Source organism: Littorina saxatilis, linkage group LG12, assembly GCF_037325665.1.
Source record: "Littorina saxatilis isolate snail1 linkage group LG12, US_GU_Lsax_2.0, whole genome shotgun sequence".
NCBI classification, from domain to species: domain Eukaryota; kingdom Metazoa; phylum Mollusca; class Gastropoda; order Littorinimorpha; family Littorinidae; genus Littorina; species Littorina saxatilis.
In genome coordinates this window covers 40,573,856-40,601,009 of record NC_090256.1, presented here as the reverse complement: position 1 = coordinate 40,601,009, position 27,154 = coordinate 40,573,856, and the positions used below count along the sequence as shown (strand labels likewise).

The 27,154-nt window shown below is 44.6% G+C and overlaps 1 protein-coding gene across 1 annotated transcript; it reads right to left on the bottom strand.

Moving 5' to 3' along the window:
• Positions 1-1,281: 1,281 nt before the first annotated feature.
• LOC138981944 (acyl-CoA-binding protein-like) lies at positions 1,282-25,453 on the bottom strand. Its single transcript, XM_070355128.1, has 5 exons — positions 25,297-25,453; positions 19,095-19,209; positions 11,438-11,500; positions 10,546-10,628; positions 1,282-2,326 (listed from the first exon to the last, which is right to left on the bottom strand). The coding sequence occupies exons 1-4, from the start codon at positions 25,306-25,308 to the stop codon at positions 10,558-10,560; spliced, it is 261 nt and encodes an 86-aa protein (XP_070211229.1). The 5' UTR covers positions 25,309-25,453; the 3' UTR covers positions 1,282-2,326; positions 10,546-10,557.
• Between the last annotated feature and the right edge of the window lie 1,701 nt (positions 25,454-27,154).

Sequence of the window (27,154 nt, the reverse complement as noted above, 5' to 3'; positions counted from 1 at the left end):
TGCGGAGGGACTAGTCTAATGGCTAAAGAAAGAAACGGTGAGCCGTGCACAGCTTTCGGGGTTGGTTGTTTCAGTGTTCATTTTTTTTTAGTGACGATTACTTCTTCTTCTTCTGCGTTCCCGGCCAGTGACGATTAGAAAGTGTAGTTGCATGTCTTCTGTGACGATTACAAAAACATTACTCCGACAGGGGAAACAACCACCGTATATCATTTCCATTTGAAGTGCAGCCACATGATTGCTTCCCCTGGGACTGGCATGTTACGATTTTTTAAATTTCATTTCTAATTAAATTCTTCCGGCAATCAAGGGTTTAATTAATAATAGGATGTGGACAATATCATTTGCAGCCTATCAAGATTGCATCAATGGTTACGTTTTTATGACACCCATGAGTTATTTGGGTCCTTACAAGTCTAATGCGCCCGTGTAATGAACAATTATTATGCTGCTCTCACAAAGTCGAAAGATATTCGAAAGGTTTCTAAAGTTTTCAAAAGGTTCAATATCTTTTCTGTCCATTCTCTTTTTTGCCGAAAACAATATTTCCATAATCGCAAGAATATCAAGTTCGGGACTGTGTGAGAGCAGGATTCAGATACGTACTACAGTATCGCTCTGCAAATACCGGCACGGTTGGCCTAGTGGTAAGGCGTCCGCCCCGTGATCGGGAGGTCGTGGGTTCGAACCCCGGCCGGGTCATACCTAAGACTTTAAAATTGGCAATCTAGTGGCTGCTCCGCCTGGCGTCTGGCATTATGGGGTTAGTGCTAGGACTGGTTGGTCCGGTGTCAGAATAATGTGACTGGGTGAGACATGAAGCCTGTGCTGCGACTTCTGTCTTGTGTGTGGCGCACGTTAAATGTCAAAGCAGCACCGCCCTGATATGGCCCTTCGTGGTCGGCTGGGCGTTAAGCAAACAAACAAACAAACAATCAAAAAATCGCTCTGCAAATAATAAAGTTACGTGGAACACAAAACGAAGTGTTCGTTGTTGTTTCCTACAATACTGCAAGTGTGCAACAGGAGTGATGTCGACAGCATTTTGACAAAGCTGTTTGCAGCAAGATTGATAAACAGGTGCACACAAACTACGGATGAACTCTGAAAAATTGCCGTCACTGTAAATTTTATATAAATGAATACGTACGTGTGAAAGACATCCACTCAATTGGAATTTATGTTGTACATACCCTGTTTAATTCAAGCACACACACACACACACACACACACACACACACACACAGGTATCAAGCATATAAAAAGGCTATATCACTCATCTTCAATCTAGGAGAAAAAGCAAACTTCTGCTTTATTGATCAAATTGCGCTACCTACTTTGATAGAAAAAAAACAATTTCCACAGGAATAAAACTTTACTACCAACACATTATAAATAAAAATAGCAACTTTTAAAATCCTTAGCCTAACAAACAAGTAGACTTTCTTTTTTGCTGGACTGACTGAAATATTTCACTTGACTTTCAGCCTTTTTTCATTTTTAAAGCTAATTGGCATTACAATTGTTTTGTTACATACATGTTTGTTACATAAGTAAATAACAAACAGCAACACATCTACAATAGAAATGTTTTTCTCTCAGTCAATGGTCATACATTGTACTGTCATGTTTGATATATAATCAAGTTGCATAAAAAGCTTGCAACAGAGTAAAATTCATCAACGTAATATTCATTCAACAACTTGTGATGATCACCCATCAGATGAACATTGGATTAACAAGAAAACAATGACAAATGCTCGATGAAAAGGAAAAAAATAAAGAAAAGTAGAAATCCTTAACTTTATTTTTGTTCAACAACTCATAATGTTATTTGAGGGAAACAACATATAATGCCCAATAAAGGGAAGAAAAAAGAAGAAAAAAGTCAAAAATGCATGATTGCTAATAGACGTCTTTCATGAAATGCATTGAAGGTGGACTTTCGATCTACTTGGCATAGACCCAGGGGAATCACTCCATGAGGGAGTTGTTAGCAACAAAAAAGCAGAATGTGAAACTTCAAATAAATTTCATCGGAAGTATTTGCGACAAGCAAAATAGAGTTTTGAAAATTGTTTTTGCCTCAGGTTGTAGGCAGGACGCAGAAAACTTAGGTACAGAGACGAAATAGTAATCAAACTAAGAAAGCAGAAGAAGAATAAACAGAAACAAAACAATATTTCCATGGCTTTAAGCTTCAGGAATGTCTTGTGCCCTGGGCTAAATGCCAGAGAGGAGGTCCAGCTTGCAGAAAGCAAAATGATGGTCCAGTCACACAGAGATGAGAGTGATAAAGGTAAAGGATGCAGCCTCCCTGATGTGTCTGGAACAAAGAACAAGTAAAAAGAAATCAATTCAGGAATAAACATGTACATGATGACTTTTTTCTTAAATAATAATTTCAGATAAACTTTTGTCCTGCAGTCAGTGTTAAAACTGTAGTAATGTCACTGTATTCAGACCTGTTTACCCCCCCCAAATGAAAATCAGGAATCTTTCAGTAATCTTTTTTATCAACCATAAACCTGCTCGAAAACGATTAAACGACACGTTTGAACGCGCGCTACCATGCAGCACAAGTACAAAATTGATGATAAACCATGGTTAACAGTATTAATTGTACTACACACACAGAAGCTCACACACACAAACCCACAACAACACAAGACATCTGATATATAATAATCGAAAATTTCTAATTAAATTTTCATTTGATTAATATACTTACCCGAATCACATAATAGCATTGACCCACTTTAGATGCTTAGGTTATGATAAAAGCTACCCCGTCTAGGTATAAGGGGAGCAACCCCAACTAAAAAAGTGACTGCGCCAGCATGGCTGACACCCTGGGTTAGGTCCCATGTAGTGTACTACGTCATACTTGGTGCTGATCACGCGATACCCCTTCAATCGACTTGTAGAATACTAAGAAACTATCAAGCGGGGCAGGCGGGCGGGAATTACTTATGTGATTCGGGTAAGTATATTAATCAAATGAAAATTTAATTAGAAATTTTCGATTAAATTACATATTCTTACTCCGAATCACATAATAGCAGATAACTCCAACCAGGCGGTGGGTAAAATCAAAAAAGTTCAAACTCACTCTTAAATCCTGGAGAGGCATTGTCCCGCTGCCACCAAAGCAGGAAGGGACCTTGATCCATCGCTACAGACAGATCCATACTGCCAGACGGCAGCAATGTCTCCCTACAAAAACTGATAAAGACAAAAGCCGAGCGCCAGTAAGCTGTGCGCAGGACGTCATCCAACCTCCTAGACCGTAAAACGGCCGAGGAGGAGGCCCAGGCCCTGGAAAATGAGCTCGGGTCGCGCCTAGGGGAAAGATAGCAGATAGCTACGCCAAGGCGGAGGGAAAGAAAATCCCTTGCCAAAAACTGGCCCATTGCCAAAAGTCAGGAAAGGACCCGGTGAGAAAGAAAACATCTAACTCACTCTAAAACCCTTGCCAGGAACTGGCCCACTGCCAAATGACAGAAAGAGGACCGAGAACCATCCTGATTGACAGCCGCAATGTCGCTCAGGCAAAAAATGCGAAAGACAGCATCAGAGAGCCGGTAAGCCGTGCCCAGCACTTCTTCCAATCTCCTGAACCGTAAAACAGTCCGGAAAAAAGACCCAAGCCTTGAATAAAACCCGAGCCGAGCAGAGGGGAAGACAAGCTGACCCCCCCCCCCCCCCCTTTCTATTGGAAGGAAATGCTAATGGCCTGGAAAAGCTCCGTGAGTAAGAGTCCAACTCAATGAGAAAAACTCAAAAGGAGACGGTCACCAGTCGCCCTCTACCAGTCCCTGCGAAAGCAGAGAGAGGGGTAAAAAAGAGGAAGCAGCGACCTAAGATAGTGCGTAAGCACCGGAAAGCGGAAACCGCCGTGGCCAAAGCTTGATGTGACCGGTGACCCTAAACGAAATGACAAAAAGTCAGTGTTCGCAGAGCAGTCTGCTTGTAGGTAATTGAATGAAAATCAAAAACCTAAACCAGAAAACAAGACTGGGAAGGAAAACGGAAAACCGTGAAGCCAACCAGCCATAAAACTCCCCGAACAAGAGTTCTCAGGGAAAAGGCCCGAAGGAAAGTTCGCGGCAGACCAAGCCCAGAAAAAATTCCTGAGTTCAGCTGAAAAGCCAAACGCGTCTGATTACCTCAGAACCGAGCGTCAGACACGAAAAACAACTGGCAAGCATCAGTAAAAGTTGCAAGTGGTAGAAGGGAGCCGTAACAGGCAACCCAAACCACCGGAAGTTGCCCCGACTCGCCTCATGCCAGGATGAGGGAGAAGAGGAAGACACAAATTCTAGGGACACGGAGACCGTAGTTGCCCGTGCCAGTCAAGAGACTATTACCCGGGCTAAGGCTGAGAGCCGTAACACCCGTAGACCGGCCATAAAAGATGCTGGACTAAAAGCCCGCAGCAAGAAAACCGGAACATTAACGAGACTTCTGCCGAAAGGAGAGGGTTAGCCAATAAAGCTGAGAAAGTGATAGGCCACAAGAAAGGCTCCTCACCATGCATTGCCAAAACCAATGCAAACTCAGGAAAATCTGAATGTAACTTCCGAGGCCAACTCAAGAAAACCTTAAGTTTGGACGAAACACTCAAGCAAGTCCGATCGCTAGAGAAAGACAGAGTCCAACTCGGCGAAAGACCCACTAGGACCGAGTCCATAAAAACACACAACAGCCACCACCGCCAACGGGAGGAATGGCTGTTGCGCCATTATAGGCTAAAAAACCCGGATGCCCTAAGGCCAGCTGTTGTTCCAATACCGACTACAACATCTGAGAAAGAACAACCTCTCAGGTTAAAGCCTGAGCTGAGGACTTAGCCTGAAAGGGCTGAGTCTGCTTAAGCAGAGCCTGTATTGCTGCTTCAAACCTTGAAGAGCAAAGGAAGAGACCTGAAGGTCCCTATGAGTCTCTATCTCCTACCTCCTGACCTCCCAAGCCAGGAGGCCTAAGAGAGACCCATCCACCAAGGGTGAAGAACTAAGGGAGTTTCTCGTTGATACCGCATAAAGCTAGGCATGGACGAGAAACAGATCCCGTCTGTACATGACCGAAAGGACAATGTGCAGAGAGGACAACCTCCTCTGTACTAAATTCACCCTAGCAAAGGTGGATAAAGCGTCCCCTGCGTCCTGCTCTATACTGAGTGTAAAGGTCACCAAGGGCTCCGTAAAGGAGTGTCTCCGAAAAGGAAGCGAGTTCCAAAAGCTGTCTTCCCATTTCCTCCGGGGGGAAGAGAGTCCGCTCAGAGAGCTAGGGACTGAAATTGTTCCCCGAAGGCTTCGTACAACCGAAGGGGTTCCGGCGTGACCAGCAAAGGTGCACGCGGAAGGGCCAACGGCGACAGCAAATTCCGGGACGTCTTGGGCAAAGGCAACTTCCTCTGAGCCGCTAATGGCCCGAAAGAAGAAGCCTGCGCAGGAGAGGCAGGCCAAACCCGTGCTAATTCCATAGCTGGCCGTGAGGACAGTAAAGGAACCGGCACTAGAGGCAGCCGCTGCCGGAAGCCAAGGGTTTGGTAAGGCTGGGAGAGAGTAAAACGGCCGCCAAAGGAGAAACCTTAAAACGGACGTAGCCTTCCCTCTCTCTCGCCGACTGGGAACCAGTCCTTATCGAAAAGGCATCTGCAGACGCAATTTCGACAAACAAACCCTTTCCAGGTAAGATCTGGAAGTGACTTCCTTCGCCGCTTCAAGAGCAACCTTGACGCGGGACGAAAACCCCCGGGAGCGTCTGATACCCTCAACCGAACGAGAGTCCGACACGGTAAGTGAAGGGGCTGGCTAAAAGGCCATAGGAGCCCGAGACAGACGCTGAGCGGGGGAGGCCGGAGCCTGAAGCCCTTTTCTGCCAGTCAACGGCCCAACCTCACCCCTGACTAAGAGGAGGATGAGAGGAGTCGAAGACCAAAGGCACAGGGAGTGAGGAGATCAGCAGAACCCACCACTGATGTGTGTGGTAGCTGCTAATCCGCCTGAGGCAGGTAGCCTGCAAGCCCAAAGGGCAAAACCGTGTCCCACATCGCCGACGACCAAGAGGAAGTGACGGGAATGAAACCGGAAACGCCGGGAGTGCAGCAGACACAGAGGCACCATGCCAGAGCTGGTGCTGCACAAACTGATGGCTGAAGCCCGGTAACCAATAGGTAAACCCTAGGCCCGAAACGGCAGGGACAGTGACATGTTCGCTGCCGAAGGACCTACACTTCCGACAAGCGCCGGAAGCGCAACTGTCGCGGGCGTCTGCTGACAAAATTCTAGGCTCAAACCGGATGGGACCATAGCAGGTCCACTAACCGGTGAGCCCACGCTTCCGGCCGGAGCCAGAATCGCAGCTGTCGCGTACGACTGCCGCCGTAAGACAAGGCTCAAACCGAACGTGACAGTAGCCTGTGCACTAACCAGTGAACCTACGCTTCCAGCCGGAACCGGGAGCACAGCTGTCGCGTACGACTGCTGCCGTAGGGCAAGGCTCGAAACCGGAACGTGACAGCAGTCTGTGCACTCACCAGTGAACCTACACTTCCGGTCGGAACCGGAAGCGGCGCTGTCGCGGACGACTGCTGAAGTAGGGCAAGGCTCAAACCAGAAGTGACAGTAGCCTGTGCACTAACCAGTGAACCTACACTTCCGGCCGGAACCGGAAGCTCAGCTGTCGCAGACGACTGCTGGCGTAGGGTAAGGCTCCAACCGGACATGACAGCAGCCTGTGCACTGACCGGTGAACCTATACTTCCGGCCGGAACCGGAAGCGCAGCTGCCGCGGGCGACTGCTGACGTAAGGCAAGGCTCGAACCGGACGTGACAGCAGCCTGAACACTAGCCGGTGAACCCTTTTACTTCCGGCCGAAGCCGGAAGCAGCTGTCGCGGACGACTGCTGACGTAGGGTAAGGCTCAAACCGGACGTGACAGCAGCCTGTGCACTACCGGTGAACCTACACTTCCGGCCGGAACCGGAAGCGCAGCTGCCGCGGACGACTGCTGACGTAAGGCAAGGCTCGAACCGGACGTGAACGTAGTCTGATTACTAGCCAGTGAGCCTTTTACTTCCGGCCTAAGCCGGAAGCAGCTGTCGCGTACAACTGCTGGTGTAAGGCGGGGTTCGAGCCGGACGTGAACGTAGTCTGATCACTAACCGGTGAACCCCTACTTCCTGCAAAAGCCGGAAGCCCAGCTGTCGGAACCGACTGCTGGAGTAAGGAGAGGTTCGAACCCGACGTGAACGTAATCTGATCACTAACAGGCGAACCTCTGTTTCCGGAAACCGGAAGTGCAGCTGCCGAAAACGGCTGCTGCGAACACCAACCTTGATGAGCCCGTATCCCCGGAGGGATGTGCACTGTCGCACCACCGCAAGCGGCAGGCAACGAGTACCGGGCTGGAAGAGGCAGAGGTCCCGGCAGGGACGATCCAGAGCGGAAATGACCAGAGGACGACGGCCCAGGCAAAAAGGAAGCCAAGGAAAGAGCGTCACCTACCCCCGGGAGGGGGGCAGAGCGGGAAAGCGTGTCCGTCCGTGTCATCTCCTCTCGCACAAGACTCCTAATCTCTGGAAGAAGAGAGGAGATCAAAGAAGACACCAGAGCACTAGACTCTGGTGCCGCAACCGAAGAAACATTAACAGCCTTAGAGGCCGACGCTAGCGGTTGAGAACCGGACGGTAAATCGTTCGGCGCAGAGATAGGTACGGAAAAAGACGTATTACTCTTAGGGTCCGTCACTAAGATAATCGGGTCCTTGCCGGAGGACGCCGAAGCGGAAGATTTGGGCTTACCAGGGCCTTTGCCCTTACCCTCAGGCTTAGAGCCTTTCTTTTTCTCGCCGTCGGCCATGTTAAGACCGAAAGAAAGAACAACAACAACAACTGAAAAAAATAGCAAAGTCCGAACGGACGCTAACAAAATTCAGAAGCAGTAAGCAAACAAATTAGCACATGCGTAAAAGCTACCGAAAGCAGCTACAAAGCAAGCTACAACAGCGTTAACAGTCCGAACACGGACGAAAACAACAAAAGCCAGACAACGTGCTAATACAAATGGCGACCGTGAGGAAGCCAAACAACTACTGCAAACTTCAGAGTCCAAGGGACATGCGAAATTCACAGCAGAAAGCAAGAAACATACAAGAAAATATGAACGATCTCACCAGCTGCAAGCCAGCAAGAAGTAGACGGGGGCCGAGGCCGGTGGGTGCCGTAGACACAAAACAAGCCAGAGCAAAAGCGAGCACAACCGTCACCCTTGAGTGATAGAAGTCGATTGAAGGGGTATCACGTGATCAGCACCAATGATGACGTAGTACACTACATGGGACGTAACCCAGGGTGTCAGCCATGCTGGTGCAGTCACTTTTTTAGTTGGGGTTGCTCCCCTTATACCTAGACGGGGTAGCTTTTATCATAACCTAAGCATCTAAAGTGGGTCAATGCTATTATGTGATTCGGAGTATTTTGTTTGTTTGTTTATTTGTTGCTTAACGTCCAGCCGACTACGCAGAGCCATATCAGGACGAGGAAGGGGGGGATGAAGGGGGCCACTTGTCAAGCGATTCCTGTTTACAAATGCACTCACCCATTACTTGTGTCCCAGCAGGCTTTAGTAAAACTAAATTAATACCTACTGGAAGATTACCAGTTTCCAGTATGTTAAAATAGGCTTAACCTATCTACTGCTGGACTTACATCAGAACACTTAACAGATTAAACTATACATGAATCGCGAGACAAGCGGCAAGAGAAGAGATTTTTGGAAAAAATACAGGTGAATGAGCAAGAAGGCAGAAAAAAGAAAAGCCTTCATGAAGAAAAAGAGAGCATGACAGGAAAGAGGAACCAAAAATCTACCTAACAGCAAACTAGAAAGCTCCTGCGGTTCCAAAAACAGGAGGGGCCTTTAATTTCATAACCGCAGTGCCCCACTGCGGGATGTGATTCGGAGTAAGAATATGTAATTTAATGCAAGTTAACAAAGACAAGTGTACTTTATCTAAAAAAACACATAGTATTCAGGGCGGAGCAAGAAAGCCAGAGGGGGGGTTACAACCTGGGGGCTAGGGGGGGTCTGGGGGGCGAAGCCTATTTTATAAACAATTTGTGGCTTATCCTTGATTTTAAACATGATCAACTGATGTCAGCAGCCACTCATTATTTGTTTTAAAGTTAGTATTAGATAATGGCAATTTATCTTCATTGATATCTGCTCCCGACAACAACAAAAAATTCAGACAGAAAATGTTGTTAGGTTTTTTTTCAGACAGAAAAAAACTTTTTTTTTTTGACAGCCGGGGGGGGGGGGTCAGGAACCCCAGTAACACAGACCCTCCCCCCCCCCCCCCCCCCCAATCCGCCCCTGGACTATTTACAGTCACGATGTATGTGAACAAAACCACCTTACATTCTGTCACATCAGACATCATGCTTTAAAACCAGTCATAATAACACTCTCCAGAAGCTACCTTTAAATTTAGAGGACCGATTCGTTTATTTCATTAAACATTTTCTTTTAAGTCTTTCGATTGAAAGAACTGTGATCTTTGCTATATTGGATAAATATTAATGGAGATCAGTTTTAGACTCAGAAAGACTTGAATTTCGGCAACAGCGCAAGTCACTGATGAGCGCGACCATGTCTCTGGCGCGACTGACCGTAGCGAGAGATCGGTTCGCAGGTCTGAGAGATACTGTCGAAGTAGAGATCTAGGCCAAATAAACTCGATGCGAAGCAGGCTCATGTTTTGCCAAACATAATTTGGTGTTTTTGTTGTTTCCATGTTCATTTGTGTACTGCATTTTGTTAAACTAATGATGCGTCTAACCTCGGGACTGACTAGCTTTGTTGTTGCACTGTTCTCAATTCGATCACCAACATGCTTGTGATTCGCTCTTCTTAGACTTCGCCAGACACCGCCACTTGACTTGTTAGTTTTGCCGATATTTCTGTACAACTTTCGCTTTTTTGGTTGGGGTTTCGTCCCCACAGAGATCGGTCTTACATACACTTCGGATCGATGTCGATCGCAAAACCGCGCGGAATCTGACAAATACCTTGCTGCACACATGCGCAGACAAGGCTGTTCCGGTCAGCCTTGAATCACAGTCCTGGTGACTACCACAATTTCGACTTCGAATTTTCGCGCACGGAAAAGGTTCTCTCGACCGAAATTTCCGGAATTTTCTGTAGATTTCCGTAATACCGTAATTTAGACCCCAAATCCGTAATAATTCAGGACAATCCGGGAGGGTAAACAGGTCTGCTGTATTGTTTCAACCAAGAAAAGTACCTTGCACTAATAATTTGAAATACATATCTCTCTGCAGTTAGTGTTGATGCTGTATTGCTTCAAACAAGAAAAAATACCTTGTAGTTTAATTTCTGCATGTTTCAGATCTTAAAGCTAATTCTTATCTAGATTATAAGCAAAATCCACACAAAAGTGAAAAAATATAAGAAAAGTCAATAAATCAACCACATCCATAATTGAAAAAAAATTCTGAAAAAAAAGAGCACAACTTACCAGCAAGCAGCATTAGTTGTACTTTCCTTTCAGCTCGTCCACTAACTTCACATACTCTGTCTTCGCGTCAGCTTGAGACTTGCCTGACGGTAAAACATGACAACAGATAACGTTCAGAAATAACTCTATCATAGCATTTATGCATTTTATCTACACTGAAAGTGAGTCGAGTTGAAAACATGCTGATAGTATTTTTGATAGTGTGCGTTCCAAATTGTGCTCTTTTCTTTGGATTACATACGCATCAGAGCTGATTTGTTCATTGTGACCCTACTGGAGCGTTCACAACTTGACTAACGTTCAAGGAATGCCATTCTGCTACTGTGCACAAAAAAAGTTATTTTCAAAACTGTCTGATAGGCAGAGTAAAGTCCTACACTCCAACTTGTCTCGTCGACTTGGCATCAACATCTTTAAATACCACTTTCCACCCAATTCTAGTCTCTCAGTGTTAAATGTGTATTGGGTCACTGCTACATAGCAGCACAGAACTGTACTTTATTTGCATGTACAACTATGAATGTTTATTACTTTTGCAAGTACAACAGAGAGCACTTTTCGTTAGAGTGAATGGAAAAAAGGACCTATATATGACAGTAAAACAGGCTGTAACAAGAACTACTGGCGAGAAAAAATGCCCACTTCCACCCCTTCTCCTCTTACTCTCTGTCCAACTATTTTAAGATACTGTACATGAATAACTCTCTTCCTGCTTTAGATCCACGCAATGTTCTAATGTGTTTGGGGCATTTAATATTGTGTTTTACTGAACATACAATGCTGGCATAGTTCCTCTTCAGGGGGGTGGTTGCCAGTTGTCAGACAACAAACCTGATTTTGCTTATACCATTACCTATACATGTATTAATAAAGGGTTATCTCATCTGTTTACCTTTTAAGCCATCCCAAGCATCCCATTTGGCTTTGCCCTTGAAGTCCATCATGCCTGGGCGAGCTGTGGAGACAAAGCAAAATCGAAAACTTTAATAATAAATTTTCATTAATATACTTACCCAATTCACATATAGCAATTTACTTCAGTTTAGTGCCAGAACGCTGAAAACTACGCTCCACCCTGGTAGGGGGGAAGTAACCCTAAAAATAGAACAGCCTGACGGTCACATGACAACGCCAGGTCAAGGTTACCTCCCAACATGCATTGCGCACACGTGCTCTCGCCGCCATGTTTTATTCATTCGCTCAAAGCGCCCTTTTATTTTTAGGGGATCTAAAGCGGGGTAGGCGGAAGGGACTTTAGTATGTGAATTGGGTAAGTATATTAATCAAATGAAAATGTATTATTAAAATTTTCGATTAAATTACATATCTTATCCCAATTCACATATATTTAGCAGATTGCTAATTAAGGTGGTGGGGTGCTCACCTATGAGCTAGGCAACAATTGCCCTGCTGCTGCCATCGCTGGTAGCGCCTTGGTACCGTCCTGTCGCGCACTGGAAATGTCGCGCAGGTAATAGTTGATGAAAACATCCTCCGATCTCCAGTAGGCAGAATGGAGGACCTCAGATAATCTTCCTGATCTTAGCACAGCTAAGGAGGATGCCCAGGATCTTGCCTCGTGTGTCCTTGCCGACGTTAGAGGGAGCACTGACTGCCCCCCCCCCCTTTCTTTTTGCGCCACCACTCATACGCTTGTTTGATCAGCGTTGAGACCCATTTAGCAAGAGTTACCTTAGATATGTCTTTGTCTCTAGCAGTGTTCAGAGATAAGAAAAGAAGCTTCTGCTGTTTAGCTCCGATAGGAGCCATGCGGGACAGATAACTGCTAAGAGCTCGAACTGGGCAGTTAGACAAAACAGGGTCTCCTGGCGCCAGAACTTTGCTGAGAGGAAGAATTCTGATTATGGGGGAAACTTGATCAGGCTTCTGGTTTTTGGCTAGAAAATCCGGCCTAAAACGTAAAGAAAAAGAGCCATCTTTTTCGAAAGCTATGTCTCTAGATAAGCCTGAGAGGGCATGAATTTCACGGCCTCTTCTTGCAGTGGCCAAAAGAACAAGCAAAAGTGTCTTACGGGTAAGATTAACTAAGCTTGCTGATTGCAACGGTTCAAAATCTTGCGATCTTAAGAATTCTAGAATAAGGAAGAGATCCCATGCCGGGACTGGGGCTCTGATTCTAGCAAAACCTATTGACGCACCTTTTAGGACACTAGCGATAACACCGCTGAGGTTAATGTTGTGACCCAACTGCCTCAGCGTAGCCGAAATAGCAGAACGTCTAACTCGAAGAGACGAGGGGGAGCTGCCCTGAGCTGCTAACCAAGATAAATGATTAGCTACCTGCATAGAACGCGGGGAGACAGAACTGACCTGATTCTCCGCGCACCATTTAACCCAAGCTGTCCAATGTGAAGCGTACACTGAGCTCGTAGAAGTCCTGTGCGCTTTTTGAACCAAATCCAGTGTCCCGTTCGAGGCACCCGACCGACGCAGGGATCTTCTCACAGTCTCCATGCGTGAAGGAGCAGGGACTGTGAGTTCTCGTGCTGAATGCCGGTGCGTGGTTGCAGTAATTCTCCCTTTTCCAGGTTTAGAGGAATGGGAGGACCTTCTGCTAAGCGGAGGAGATCCGTAAACCAATGCTGACTCGACCACATTGGAGCGACTAGAATCAGGGATGGTCGTTCCGACTCTGCTTTCCTCAGCACTTTTCCGAGAAGTTCGAAAGGTGGGAAAGCATAAGCTGTGAGTCGTGTCCAGTCGACTTCCGGTGCATTCATTTTCCAGGCTTCCGGGTCCGGAAACGGGGATATGAACACTGGTAGCCTCCCAATGAGAACCGGGTTGCAAAGAGATCGACTATCGGTTTGTCCGCCTGCACCCAAAGCCGCTGGAGAGCGTGGTGGGTGATTGTCCACTCCGTGTAGAGTACTTTCGAGGATCGACTGAGAGAGTCTGCCAAAACATTCAGTTTTCCCGGCAGATATTTTGCTGATAACGTGATCTGATGCTGGTGATACCACTTCAGCATTTGGCATGCTCTGAGTGAAAGCGTGAGAGCGGGAACCGCCCTGTTTGTTCATGTAGGATGCAACAGTCGTATTGTCTGTATGAAGACGAACATGTTTGCCTGCCACCAGCGATAGAAAGCTCTGGAGACCGTGGGCTACAGCCTCTAACTCGAGCACATTGATGTGTGAGAGGGCTTGACCTGTTGTTCACGTGCCTGAGGCTGTGTGGTGAGAAAGATGAACACCCCAGCCTGATAGGGAAGCGTCTGTGAACAAATCCTCCTCTGGAGGAGGGGAAGTGATGAGAACTCCCTGTGAGCTCCATGGTTTAAGCCACTGCTCTGCGGTCTGCTGAAACCAGCTTTCTAACTGAACCGAAACCTGCCATCCCTGGGAGGAGGGGTTCCCCGGCCTGAGTGCGTCTCTGACTGACGCTGGTGTCTCCATTGTGAACTTGATTTGTCTCAGAAATCTGTTCGGAGGAGACAAGACTTCTGTTTGTATTCCGGTTTGATGGGAAACTTGAACAACGGTGGAACTCTGGTTAAGGGAGTCTTCCCCTCCTTCCAGAGTAGTCTGAACCCCGAACGCACTATACCCACTATCCACTGACTGTTTACCTTTAGTAACCAAAGAGCAAGGGACCATGACAGGCCGCCTGCGACCAAAGGCGTGGTGGTTGCATGGGCTAGTGGTTCGGGGTCGCATCATTGGGGGTGTGCTTCGCGTCCCGACCCCCTTGAATTGCCGAAAGACGGCTTCTTCTTAGGGTAAGGAGCGCCTCTTCCCTGTCCTCGTGAAGAAGAGCTGGCTTGTGCTGACCTGCCCCTATTCGCCGAAGAGGCTGAAGGTTTAGGCGGTCCGAAGCTCTTGCTCTGAGGCTTAGGAAAGCCGTGTTGCGCTATCTTGGCTATAGCCAAATCCCGATCGTCCCGGGTTTGCTTGTGAAGCGCGTCGAGAGATGGCTGCCCCAACAAGGCACCCTCCGTGAACGGGGATAACTTGAGAGCCTCAAGCGTGGCTTTGTCTTGGATCCTGGAACCCGAGAGAAACGCTGACCTGCGCGTGTGCACCGCGTGTGCATAAAGATGCGCAGAAAGACGCATTTGTTCGGCTGAAACTTCGGCCAAAGTAGCGAGCAGCGTCGAAACTCAAATGGTTCCAAGGACGTAGCGATAGAACGGGAGAGGGACCTGAGTAGCGTTTCCGAACGGGAAGCTAACTCTAGGTTGTATCTCCCTGTTTCTTCCAATGCTACGAGAGCGGATTCTGTATAAGGAACAGCTCTGTCCTTACTGTAGCCATCCTCCCTGAGAGTCGCTAACTCCGGTGTCACCGGAAGTGGTGCTCGTGGTAGAGAAAAAGTGTCTAAGAGATTGCGTGGCACAGAGTTCAAATAGAACTTACGGGCTGCAGCATGCCCGACATAAGGGGTTGGCTGTGCGGAAGCTAGCCACGGCTGTGCTAACTCTGGTGCCGGACTGTGCGCTGATAGCAGAGGCACTGTGTCCAAAGGCACATATTCCGACCGGGAATTCTTAGCCAGAATCTTAGACATCTCATACGCCACTGAGGGAGATTCACGAAACTTAAAAGTTTGTTTTTCTCCCTGTGTTGAGCAAAAATCTCTGACAGCAGAAGGTGGTGGTGCAGACAAGCTTGTTGTTGACACCACTCCTTCCTCAAAGTATCTTGAAGCTACCCGAGCTGCCAAAGCTACTGCATGGGGAAGCTTGTCTGGTAGCCGGAAATTGGGATCTTCATCAGAAAGAGAAGCCCCGTATTCCGATTCTCCTTCCGGAAGTGCCTACCGGAAATTCAACGCCATATTGACTGTCATAGGCAGTGTCATCCGGAAGAGAGGTACCGCGTGAGGCATGCCCTCTACTCGTATCCTCTCTGGAGAGAACTTCCTGCCCCCTGGGAGGAAGTGTGGAGAGCTGTGCTAGGGATGCTTTCGTCAAGCAAACCGGCACCTGCTTGTCTCCTGCTGTAAGCACAGGCCCCTGCAAGTCGTGATGCGAGCGAGTCTCCTGCCTTACAACAACTTCCTGCCCCCTGGGCGGAAGGGAAGAACGCTGTGCTAGAGATGCTTTAAAGCAAATCGGCATTCGCGTGTCTTCCGGGCGGGGATATAGCTCAGTTGGTAGCGCGCTGGATTTGTATTCAGTTGGCCGCTGTCAGCGTGAGTTCGATCCCAGGTTCCAATTTATTTCACAGAGTCAACTTTGTGTGCAGACTCTCTTCGGTGTCCGAACCTCCCCCCGTGTACACTACATTGGGTGTGCACGTTAAAGATCCCACGATTGACAAAAGGGTCTTTCCTGGCAAAATTGCTTAGGCACAGTTAATAATTGTCTACCTATACCCGTGTGACTTGGAATAATAGGCCGTGAAAGGTAAATATGCGCCGAAATGGCTGCAATCTACTGGCCGTATAAAATTTCATCTCACACGGCATCACTGCAGAGCGCCTAGAACTGTACCCACGGAATATGCGCGATATAAGACTCATTGATTGATTGAAGAGTACAGGCCCCTGCAAGTCGTGATGCGAGCAGATCTCCTGTCTCCCAACAACTTCGCACACCCGTGGCGGAAGTTTGGACCGCTGGACCGCTGAACCGATGTTGCATCCGTATAGCAAACCGGAACTTGCGTGTCCTCCGATCCAGGTACAGGCCCCTGCAAGTCGTGATGCGAGCAAGTCTCCTGTCTTATCACGGCTTCCTGCCCGGCGCCGGGCGGAAGTAGGGAACGCCCGTGCGTATCTCCCTGTGGGACAGTCACAGTACCTTTAATGGAGCTGCTGAAACCGGAAGTGGAGGCATGGTGAGGGAAACTCTTTCCGTCTTCACTGGAATGTTGTTCAGCGTGAACGTCGGCTGACGTAATAGTGGCTGACGGCGGCCTTAACCCTTGACCGAGAGCGATCGTCCACCGTTCTTGCCTGGAGAGAGAGCAAAATGGCTACCTGTCTAGAGCTGGGTTTCTTCTTCGCACTGTCAGCCATACTGGCGTTAGTCTTGCAGACGAAAGTAAACAAAGACTAACTCGTGGCCAACGAAAACAACTACAACTACAACGAAAGAAAATGGAAAAATCTCACCCAATCTCAGCTAGAAAGCTAAGATACAGACGTGACCAGGGTGCAGTCTGCCAAAAAAGCAGTGGGCTGAAGAATAGCCCGAGCGTAATCCAAAACACGTCCTTAGACGCTGTCACTGAAGAGTAGAATGAATAAAACATGGCGGCTAGAGCACGCGTGCGCAATGCATGTTGGGAGGTAACCTTGACCTGGCGTTGTCATGTGACCGTCAAGGCTGTTCTATTTTTAGGGTTACTTCCCCCCTACCAGGGTGGAGCGTAGTTTTCAGCGTTCTAGCACTAAACTATGAATTGGGATAAGATATGTAATTTAATGTTCATTTGTGCATTTAAGGCGATGCGTGGCACTAAAATTAAACTGGGAGAATACACAGAATAACCTAGTTTTCTGGGTAGTTATTGAAGTGACTTATAAAAATGAATGAAATTTTTTTAAATGAATGGCCACAGATTGCTGTTGCTATGGAAACTGCCGCCATATTGGATTTTTAGGAAACGGTTTTACAGTGACATCATACATAAGAAATGCATGATATTTGACACAAAGATACACAAGACTTTTATCTACAATCATATAGAGCGATTTTATGACAAAAGACTACAGTTGAATTTATACTCATTTTTGTATTAAGGATTAATGAATTTTTAACCGCATATTCATTAATCCTTGTTTCAAAAATTAATATAAATTCAACTGCAGTTTTTTGTCAAAAAATCATTCTAAAATAATTGTAGATAAAAGTCGTGTGTATCTTTGTGCCAAATATTAAGCATTTCTAATGTATAATGTTGCTGTAAAACCGTTTCCTAGAAATCCAATATGGCTCTGTTTATGCCAGTTTCCATAGCGACGGCAATCTATGTCCTTTAGTTTTCGCAAATGATTCATTTCTTTATATAAGTCACTTCAATAAGTACCCAGAAAACTAAGTTACTCCATGTATTTTCCAAGTTTTATTTTGGATATGTTAGTGCCGCTCATTGCCTTAACTAGCTTTGATCTGAGAAACAAGGGAAGTAAGCGCTCTAAATGTCCGATTCACATTGCCGCATGTCGGTCAGATGTCCTATCGTTTTAGCCTGAGCGTGGTCATTGTCCGATATGTACTCCATCCCTTCGGACAGCGCGATATTCGTTAATTTTCATTTCAAGATACAAATCTTCTAAAAGACCGAACGCTCTCGTGTTCAGCTGACACTGAACTGAGTTGCCAGTGCCGCGTGCGGATCTTTTCTTTTGTCGGGAATTCCGTTTGCGGTTTGCGCCGTTTGGGTATACTATAACCGTCTCGATGCAGCGCACTGATCTAAAAATAGTGGATTATTTTTAGATCAGTGCATGCTACAGGAGTACGGGAGACAACTCCAACTGACTAAATTTGTTGTCTGCTTTTGTTTTCGATACGAGACGAAGCACTGAATTATGCCGCTGTAAAAAAACAACCTAAAGCCTGCAAAAGATCAGCATTTGATCAAACCGATCATTTTGTTTTTCAACTTTTATCCCAATCATGCAGTTTGTAATCAAAGTAAGAGCTCTGAAGTTGTTCATGTTGGTTTCTTTTTTGTGGTTTCTTTGAAACTAAACAAATACAACATTATACGCACACTGTGTTGATGTATCTACTATATTATGTGTGTGTTCTACAGCGCGCGCGCGTGGGTGTGTGTGTGTGTGTGCGTGTGGGCGCATGACTTTGGAACAATTCCATGGAATGTGTTATAAGCTGTTTGGCGCAAATTCATAATGTCCTATTACACTTTCTGAAAGCGGTCAAATGTCCTATTGATGCTGAAGAACTCAGGACATTTGTCCTATAGGTATGAATTTGTAGCAACATTCTGTAACACATGTTACATAGCCACTGGTGAATTAACAGAGAGAAAAATAAAGAGAAACGGTCATATAGGTTTTCGCATCCATGGGAGGTAATCGGAACCGACCAAACAGACTGACCCAGTAGCGCGACATATGTCATGACAACCAGGTGACAGTAAACGTAAAGTAGCATGACATATGTTGCGACAACCAGTAATAATAAAAGGCATGTATTACTTTGTGGAATGCAATATTTTTACAAACCGCGGTTTAAGGTTTGACGTAATTTGTAAAAATGTTTTTACATTTTTACAAATCACGGGTTAACATTTGGGCTCAAATTAACCTCCCTTGGTTAAGATTCCCATCTTCCTTACTTTTAAATCAGCAGTATGAGTGTCCTTAAAAGCTACATTCTACTGTGATGTTATGTTTGGGGTCCTTGGTTCTAGACCCCCCCCCCCCCCCCCCAACCTGGCACATGTACCTTTCTCAAGGAGCCTGACGAAAAAATACCCCTTTCAAATGCTAAATTTCAAGGCAAGCCCCCCCCCCATCTCAATGTTGGAATCCCCTCCCTGTCAAACACGAGGCCCAGCCCTGCAATCAGTCAGTCAGAACAAAAAGTCAAACGTCAGCAAGTCGCTTACACGTGTTGCAGTCTCCGACGGTAGCCTGCTTGTACAGGCCGTAGACCTTGAGCATTTCATCGTCGCTTGGCTTCGTCTTCAGGTTCTTCACCTCCTCTGCTGCCTTGGTGAATGCCTGCAGCACAGCATTAAACACAAAGTTATCGATACAGTCACATATCTAAGGCACACAGACAAAGGCTGTTTACTGTGCAATGCCTCACAAGATGAGAGTTGCTACAGTGGAACCCCTGTTGTAAGACCTCCAAACATCTGAGAAAACTAGGTCTTAAAAAGGAGGGAGTCTTAAAATGGAGGTACATTTACTGATGTTATGAACAGAAAATGTGAAAAATCAAGATCTTAAAAAGGACTGGCCCCCGTAGCGCAGTGGTTAGCGCATCGGGCTGCGGGCCGGGAGGTCGTGGGTTCCAATCCCATCAGGGTCATGTGGGTTTTTCGGGCTACGGTCGGCTCCTACCCAGAGTGGAAGTGCTATGGTTCCTATGGGAAGGCTGGGATCACACAGCCGAGTGTTTTTCACTTAAACGAATGCGACTTTGAGGGTGCTCAGGTTATGTTTACCTGACCAACACCGCAGGTGCGGCAGTTCTCGGGCCTCGTTGACACCAGGATATATATTATGACAGTAAGCGTAGAGTGCTGCCCTGTCACGTAGTCTCAAAACCAAAATTGGAAATTCATAGCATCATCATTATAATCGTCCTCATCTCATTCATCATCCAAAATTATAAATTGTCCTTGCTCTTGTGGCCTTTCATGCCCGGAGCTCTCATGGTGACCTTGGTCTCATTGTTCCTGTTCCATCCTTCCCTGAATAGTACTGCTGCTGTCAGTCTTCAACGTGTGACATTCTGGGGGGTCGACGGAGGGACGTGGTGGCGGTCTGCTCTCTGGAGGGGACACTCACTCAGTCTGGCTCCGCAGTCAATGTCGTTAGTAGGGGGCATAGTAGGTAGTGGGCTGCGTCCGTTAGCTCGGGACAGACCCACTACTGAACACCGTCAAAGTGACTCAGCAAAATTGCAGTGTCATCTTCCGAGGGTAGCCTTCCGCAATGACCCGACATCCCTCCCTCCCTGGAATGTCTGTAAAATCAACAAGTCTGGCAGCGGAACGAAATTAAGATGTGGATGGAGCAGTGTGTGCAGGGACGGGGCAGCGTGAGAGCACACCGGACAAGGAACAGGTGTAAGGACAAAAAAAACCACAAAAACAAAAATTTTTAAAAAGGAGGAAGTCTTAAATTGGAGGGAATCTTAATCGGGGGGTTCCACTGTAGCTCCATATGACGCGGAGTCTAATGACATGAGGCTGATCAAAATTACCCTCGGCCATAAAGTTGACATGGGTTATATACTGAGTCTCCTGAGCAAAAATGTCCTGAGCACCTATATATATATACCATGAAACAAACAATATACATGTACTGCAAAACATACACATCAGTGTCCAGGCAGTTTAACATTCAGTAACATTTGGGATGAAAGGGGTTGGTTGACTGGTCCTTTCATGCTTTATTTTTTTATTTTTTTTATCTGTGTGCTAGTTGTCTACTTTTATGTTTTTTTTCCAGAAATGTTTTCAGATGAAATTTGTTTGATCATCATCTGCTAAAAGAAAAGAAAGCAAAATAGTAAAGGTTAGTTTGTAGTGGGTTTTTTTTCCCTTCATGATTATCTTGTTTGTATGTTCTTTTGTTTGTTTTGTTGTTTGCTTAGCATATGATCCAAAATAAACTGCTGCACTTCTCCATCTTGCACAAAATGACAGAACCGACTTTGAGACAACTGTAACTGTAGTAACCATAACTTCAAGGGACGGAGGGTGGCAGTAAGGAATCTATGTAGCTTTATTACAGCTGTTGGTGTGTTTCAGCGTTAGTATACGGAAAATTGTGGCACCTGAGGACGACCTGGCTTAAATCGTTTGACCCAACTTCATCAAATTCATACTTTCTTTTTAAATTGATCTGTTTCTTACTCTTAGACAAAACATTCTTGAATAACACTGAACAAGTCCAATTACTAGTGAATTTAGGTCACTAAGTGAATGTGTGTAACTTGTACACAGTGCAAACCGATACTGCTCCCAGCTCAGCTAAATTCTGGATGCCTTTAGTATAAACATGAGCTACTGTTGCCAAAAGGGGGTGGTGTATATAAGTTCACTCACACAGAACAAGAGCACCCAATGGAGTAGGTGCATTTGAGCACACGCTTGTTGCAAACTGGCCATTAACTTAAGGGTGTGATAAGGTTTGAACACAGAAAGAGTACTTCGGAGATTAAATCTTCTACGTGCACATTAGCAATCTAACAACCCCATGAGGTCATTGTATGCGTGTGTGTCACACTTTTGCACCTGTCGAACCACTTCTTAAGCTGCCCTAACCCCCCCCCCCCCCCCCCCCCCTGCCTGTGTACTTTCCTAACAAATCTTACAAAAGTAAATTCACAAGCATAAAAATGACAAAAGAGAAAGAAGTAAATCTTATGAAAGAACGAAATCCAAATCAATTTGTATTTATTTTTTTACAAATTTGGAACAAAAAATTTACTCTTTTTTTACTATAAAATAAAAACGGGCACATCAAAATCATTTTACAAACAAGTCCCCACTTGTAATTTTTTCCGTCAGGGCATTTCTTGGTGCATTATGAGATAACTTATTAGTTTCTTTTCTGTCTAATCTAGTTATTCTGTATCTCCAACACAGTTTCTGTTTTTTCATTAAAGCTTTTTATTCAACAGAAAAGACTATTGTTCAAGATAGGTGAGAGGCACAAACCAATAAGTGCTCTCTGATTTCCATTTCAAGATAACAGGCTGGGTCTCTAGTCCTTGGAGACAGCAGATAAAAGGGTACACACATGTCTCTATTACCTGGCGACACGCAACCTTTGGAACACCTAATCACGCCTACATGACTGTTCCTGCACAAGATGTCAGGAGTTATTTTTAATCAGTTTTAAAGTCAGTGCTCCAGTTTCACAATAATACTACATGTCTATGCAAGCGTGCATGTGTGTGATAGAGTGTGTGTGTGTGTGCTGGTCATCAATTTGAAGTCCCTCAGATACAAAGGCTGACAAATTTGCACACAAGTTATAGCTTCGTCTTCTGTGACATGATGCAACAGAATTCCTGCAAAGGGCAGCCCGGTGCAGTGTCCACATTGTTTCATCACTAAAACTAGGTGGCTTTAGGTCACTGAGTTCGCTTCAATCAACTTGCAGCGTTAAATTAAAAAAGAATTAATAAATTGCAGCGTTGTCCTCTACAAACACAGGTGATGACAGACATATCCATCACTCATTTTTCACTTCTGAGTGAGTCGACATAACCCCTTTTTCTCCAACTAGGAACTGAGGCTTAAATATTCACCCTAACAACCATTATCATTATGCTAGAAATGGATATTTACTGAACTCTTCAGTAAATTGAAGCTGCGTCATTGTTTTAGAACTTGTCATTTATATATATATATTATACAACTTCACATATCTATATGTACAAAATATATGGTGTACTAGAACAAATACTGTTAATAATAAGTCCTGTCTGCTAATCTGTCAGCAACTGTGAGTGTGAGATACTGAGATGGAACAATAAATTGGCAGCTATACGTTTAGCAAGGAAAAAAAATACATAATGCACTTGAATACTCTAAAAAGACCTTTCCACCATTTTATCCAATTGTGAAAACACAAGCTCCACAAAAAGACCCATCAAGAAGAATTGTCAACCCCAAAGATTATAGTGTTCATATAATCGTTACTCTGTATACGACTACTTTTTTTTATATTTAGTCAAGTTTTGACTAAATGTTTTAACATAGACGGGGAATCAGACGAGGGTGGTGGTGTATGTGTGCCTGTGTGTGTGTAGGGCGATTCAGAGAAAACTACCGGACTGATCTTCTTGAAACTTTGCATGAGAGTTCCTGAGTATTATATCCCCATTTTCTGGATAAATGTCTTTGATGGCGTCATATCCGGCTTTTTGTGAAAGTTGAAGCGGCCTTCATTTTTCAAGGAAATTGATCAAAATTTTGGTCAAGCAATTATTGATAAAGTCCGAACTCAGGTATTTCATTTCAGCTCGGAAGCCCTAAAATTAGGTAATGAGTTTGCTCATTAAAGTTGTCATTAAAATTCAAATATTCAATAACAGATTTAAAAATGATAATATTGTATTATTCATCTTCTCCTGAATTCAAAAATATAGATATGTCATGATTGCTCTAAAAATGTGCTTAGAATTAAAAGAAATTAGGTTAAGTAACTACTATACGGTTGGCATGCTACGCGGAGACGAGCGTGACCCGTCTTCGGATATGGATAGTCGAGACTATCAAAATATAGTCAAGGCGAATACTGGTTTATGGTGTTGATGCCGACAGATTGACTATATGTTTTGATACCTCTTCACGCGACTTGTCTTAATTTTTAAAAGCACATGTTCTTTTGTGTCCTTATTGAATGAGGATATAAGTCTGTGAAAATTAGAACTATACTGAGGATAATATTGAACTGAGGCTGCATTTTCATGAGTCAATTAATGCTCCTCACAAATGTGACTTAAAAACACATCTTGTCTTTTTCTGAAAACAACCTACACACCTACTCTGAACAAGAACAGCACAACCACACTTGTGTCATAACATTCAGTGACAGAAAACTGTGTCATAACATTCAGTGACAGAAAACTGTGTCATGACATTTAGCGGTACTACTTGTCTCCGAAAAACCCTGAAAACCTCATCAAAACTTAAGAAAGTTCGTCCTTAGAATAGATCGTGTTTTGTTACATATTTGTTTGAAATCAGGACTTATATAGAGTCTGCAATTTTCACCGTTCATGGCTTTATTTTCGCGTTTGTGCGAGGAATTACAAAGGAGCAGAAGCACTAATCACATGACGTCATCAATACTTGTGCTTTCGAGTAACAAGAGTTACCTTCCTTGCATTAAAATTGTTGCATCGACTTCGTCGAAAATCCGGCTCTTAACACAAAAATAAGGGTGCATGTAGCATGAATCAGGCATGACTTCTCACAGGCATGTCCAAAACTTCACTTTGAAGATAGATTTAGTTAGTCTAGATGGGTTTTTCAGGGGTTTTGGGAGAAAATAAGTACCCACATTTAGTCGGTACTACTTGTCTCCGAAAACCTCCGAAAATCTCATCAGAAATAAGAAAATCCTTAGATCATGTTTGGTTACATAATTGCAATCATGACATATTTGCAACTTTCACCGTTCATGGCATTATTTTCGTGTTTGTGCGAGGATTTACGAAGGAGCGGAAGCACTAATCACATGACGTCATCAATACTTGTGCTTTCGAGTAACATTGAGTTACCTCCCTTGCATTGAAATTGTTGCATCGATTTCGTTGATAATCCGGCTCTCAACACAAATATAAGGGTGCATGTAGCATGAATCAGGCTTACTTTTCACAGGCATGTCCAATATTTCACTTTGAAGATAGATTTAGTTAGTCTAGATGGGGTTTTCAGGTGTTTTCGGAGACAAATAGTACCCCATTTAGTGACACTGAAACTGTGGAAAACTAAGAGTCAATGACACTGTTCGTTCTAGAGCTCATAGCAAAAAGCAACTGCACACCTTTTTTGACTTCACTGTTAGTGTTACGTTTTTTGTTATCTTTATTTCATCATGACAGATAAGTTCACTTGCCGACTGACAGATTATAGTGAGCTTAGTATACTATAAGGCACTAGGCCGGGACAGACCTACTGTTTCATTCAAATTCCTAACAAATACCAATGACTCCTTGGTTACCACGCGAAGGCAGACGCCACGCCTTTCCCCCCTGTGCCTGTGGATATTCTCAGTGGATACTACATATCATCACCCTCCGTATCACTGCTAATACCTCTCTTCCTTGCATTCTGCTTGTAAATGTCTGTGTAGCAACTAGCACCAGTGTATACTGAAGAAGCAAACATGTCGGGAGAGAGAGTATAATTTCAAAGCGAAAAAAACAATAATGAAAGTCGGTACCGTCAATACGTAAGTAATAGACATGGGGTGATGCACGAAGTCTTACACGAGGGAACCTTGATGACGAAAGTCTGTAATACGCGACCGGGCCTTCCGCGATCTTTACATTACAACCTTCATTTCCATCAATATTTCGATCGTATTTAAGCAACAGGATAAAGTTTTACTTGCCTCATCGCCCATTTTGAAGGAAGTGTGGAATGAACTGCCGAATCGCTCCTGTCAACTTGCTGTTGTAACGCCGGTGCGTGGTGTGAAATGGTAGCGTTCAGTGCGAAGTATCGTCGGCGATGATAAGCGTGCTATGCGACCTTTGCTCGGGTAATTGAGTTACTTCCCCTGCCCTGACAAGAAGTTTGCTTTCATGAACTCCGACACAAAAGGGTGAGTGGGGAGTGGCACTGATTTAAAAAATCCAAAATAATCTTCATGGGCCCTTTGACCCGTTGAAGGGAATTCTAATGAGTCATTTTAAGATTGTATGCGGGGGGACGAGAAAAAAACCTGTATGTATCACCAAAATGATGTCTTCTCGCACTGATAAAACATAGCTCCTCAAAAGTTAAAACTTTAGAGGGTCAGCAAGTCTCGCTTTGAATTTGATGAAGCCTTATTATGTTGTGCCGACAGATTATTTTTTCTTTCTGATTGATCATCAAGTATGAACCCTTTAGTCTGGAGATTGTGGAGATTATCTCACAACCAAACACAAATAGACAAACCCCGGAAATAACTCTGTCATGTGTGTATGGGCTGCAGTTTACAAATCCTAATCTGTGATATTCGTAATGTGATTGCTCTGCTGTGAAACCCAACTCCTGTGATATCAGAGGGTAAATTTACAAAGTGCAATATTACATTTGATTGTGATAGTCTTAAACTTAAAGACGTTTGACCTTATTTAGATTTTATCTGTACATTTGTTGAATTTAAAGATGACAGGACAGCACTTTAGGTCAGTGTTATTGGAAGTATGATAGGCGTGCTTGTTATTACATGTATACGTGAACCTATGTTTTATGTTTCATGTGTGTTGTCCTATACAATTGTTGTTACAATCGTTTACAGGCAGGCAGGGTGTGCTGAAGAAAATTTTCCATTTTTATGTAATATTTTAATGGACAATAAAGTGCTGTTATTGTTAGGGTTATTGTTATTGTGAAAGAGTGACTACTCTTGTTTTTACTGATTGAGGCAAACTTTCCACACATGCTCCTTATTCTTTCTTTCTTTATTTGGTGTTTAACGTCGTTTTCAACCACGAAGGCTATATCACGACGGGGAAAGGGGGGAGATGGATAGAGCCACTTGTCAATTCTTGTTCACAAAAGCACTAATCAAAAAATTGCTCCAGGGGCTTGCAACGTAGTACAATATATGACCTTACTGGGAGAATGCAAGTTTCCAGTACAAAGGACTTAACATTTCTTACATACTGCTTGACTAAAATCTTTACAAACATTGACTATATTCTATACAAGAAACACTTAACAAAGGTAAAAGGAGAAACAGAATCCGTTAGTCGCCTCTTACGACATGCTGGGGAGCATCGGGTAAATTCTTCCCCCTAACCCGCGGGGGGAATGCTCCTTATTGTCCACGTGTTTCGGAGACACTCCTCTCTAGTGACTGACCTATAATGTCACGTGGAAAAGTTTGACTAACAAAACAAAAACTTGTTCACAACCCACGCAAACCCGACGGTTATACATTTCCAAACCGTCGTCTTTTCCAACCACTGATTTTGAATGTCTACCGTACTTGTTTTCAGTAGATTAATTAATTATAATTAATAGCGCTTGAATGAGAAAATGACAGTATACCAGTGTTATTCATGTGTGTGTGTGTGGTGTGTGTGTGTGTGTGAGCTTGACTATCTTGTGTTTTTTTTATCTTAGTGTCAGTTTTTTAGTGCCTACCATTGGTTCCGTACCATAGGAAGTCAAATGGAGTATGTTGAAGGATTACATTTGTTGGATGTACAAGCCCATTCTTTACATGCAAGTGCATTCTTTGTGCTAAACCGGAC

What these genes read in the sequence shown, in the direction of transcription:
- LOC138981944 (XM_070355128.1), bottom strand. An exon ending in CGTCGGAGACTGCAACACGT is followed by an intron (nt 11,501 to 19,094) that starts GTAAGCGACTTG and finishes TTGTCTCCACAG; the next exon opens with CTCGCCCAGGCATGATGGAC. An exon ending in TGCTTGGGATGGCTTAAAAG is followed by an intron (nt 10,629 to 11,437) that starts GTAAACAGATGA and finishes TTTTACCGTCAG; the next exon opens with GCAAGTCTCAAGCTGACGCG.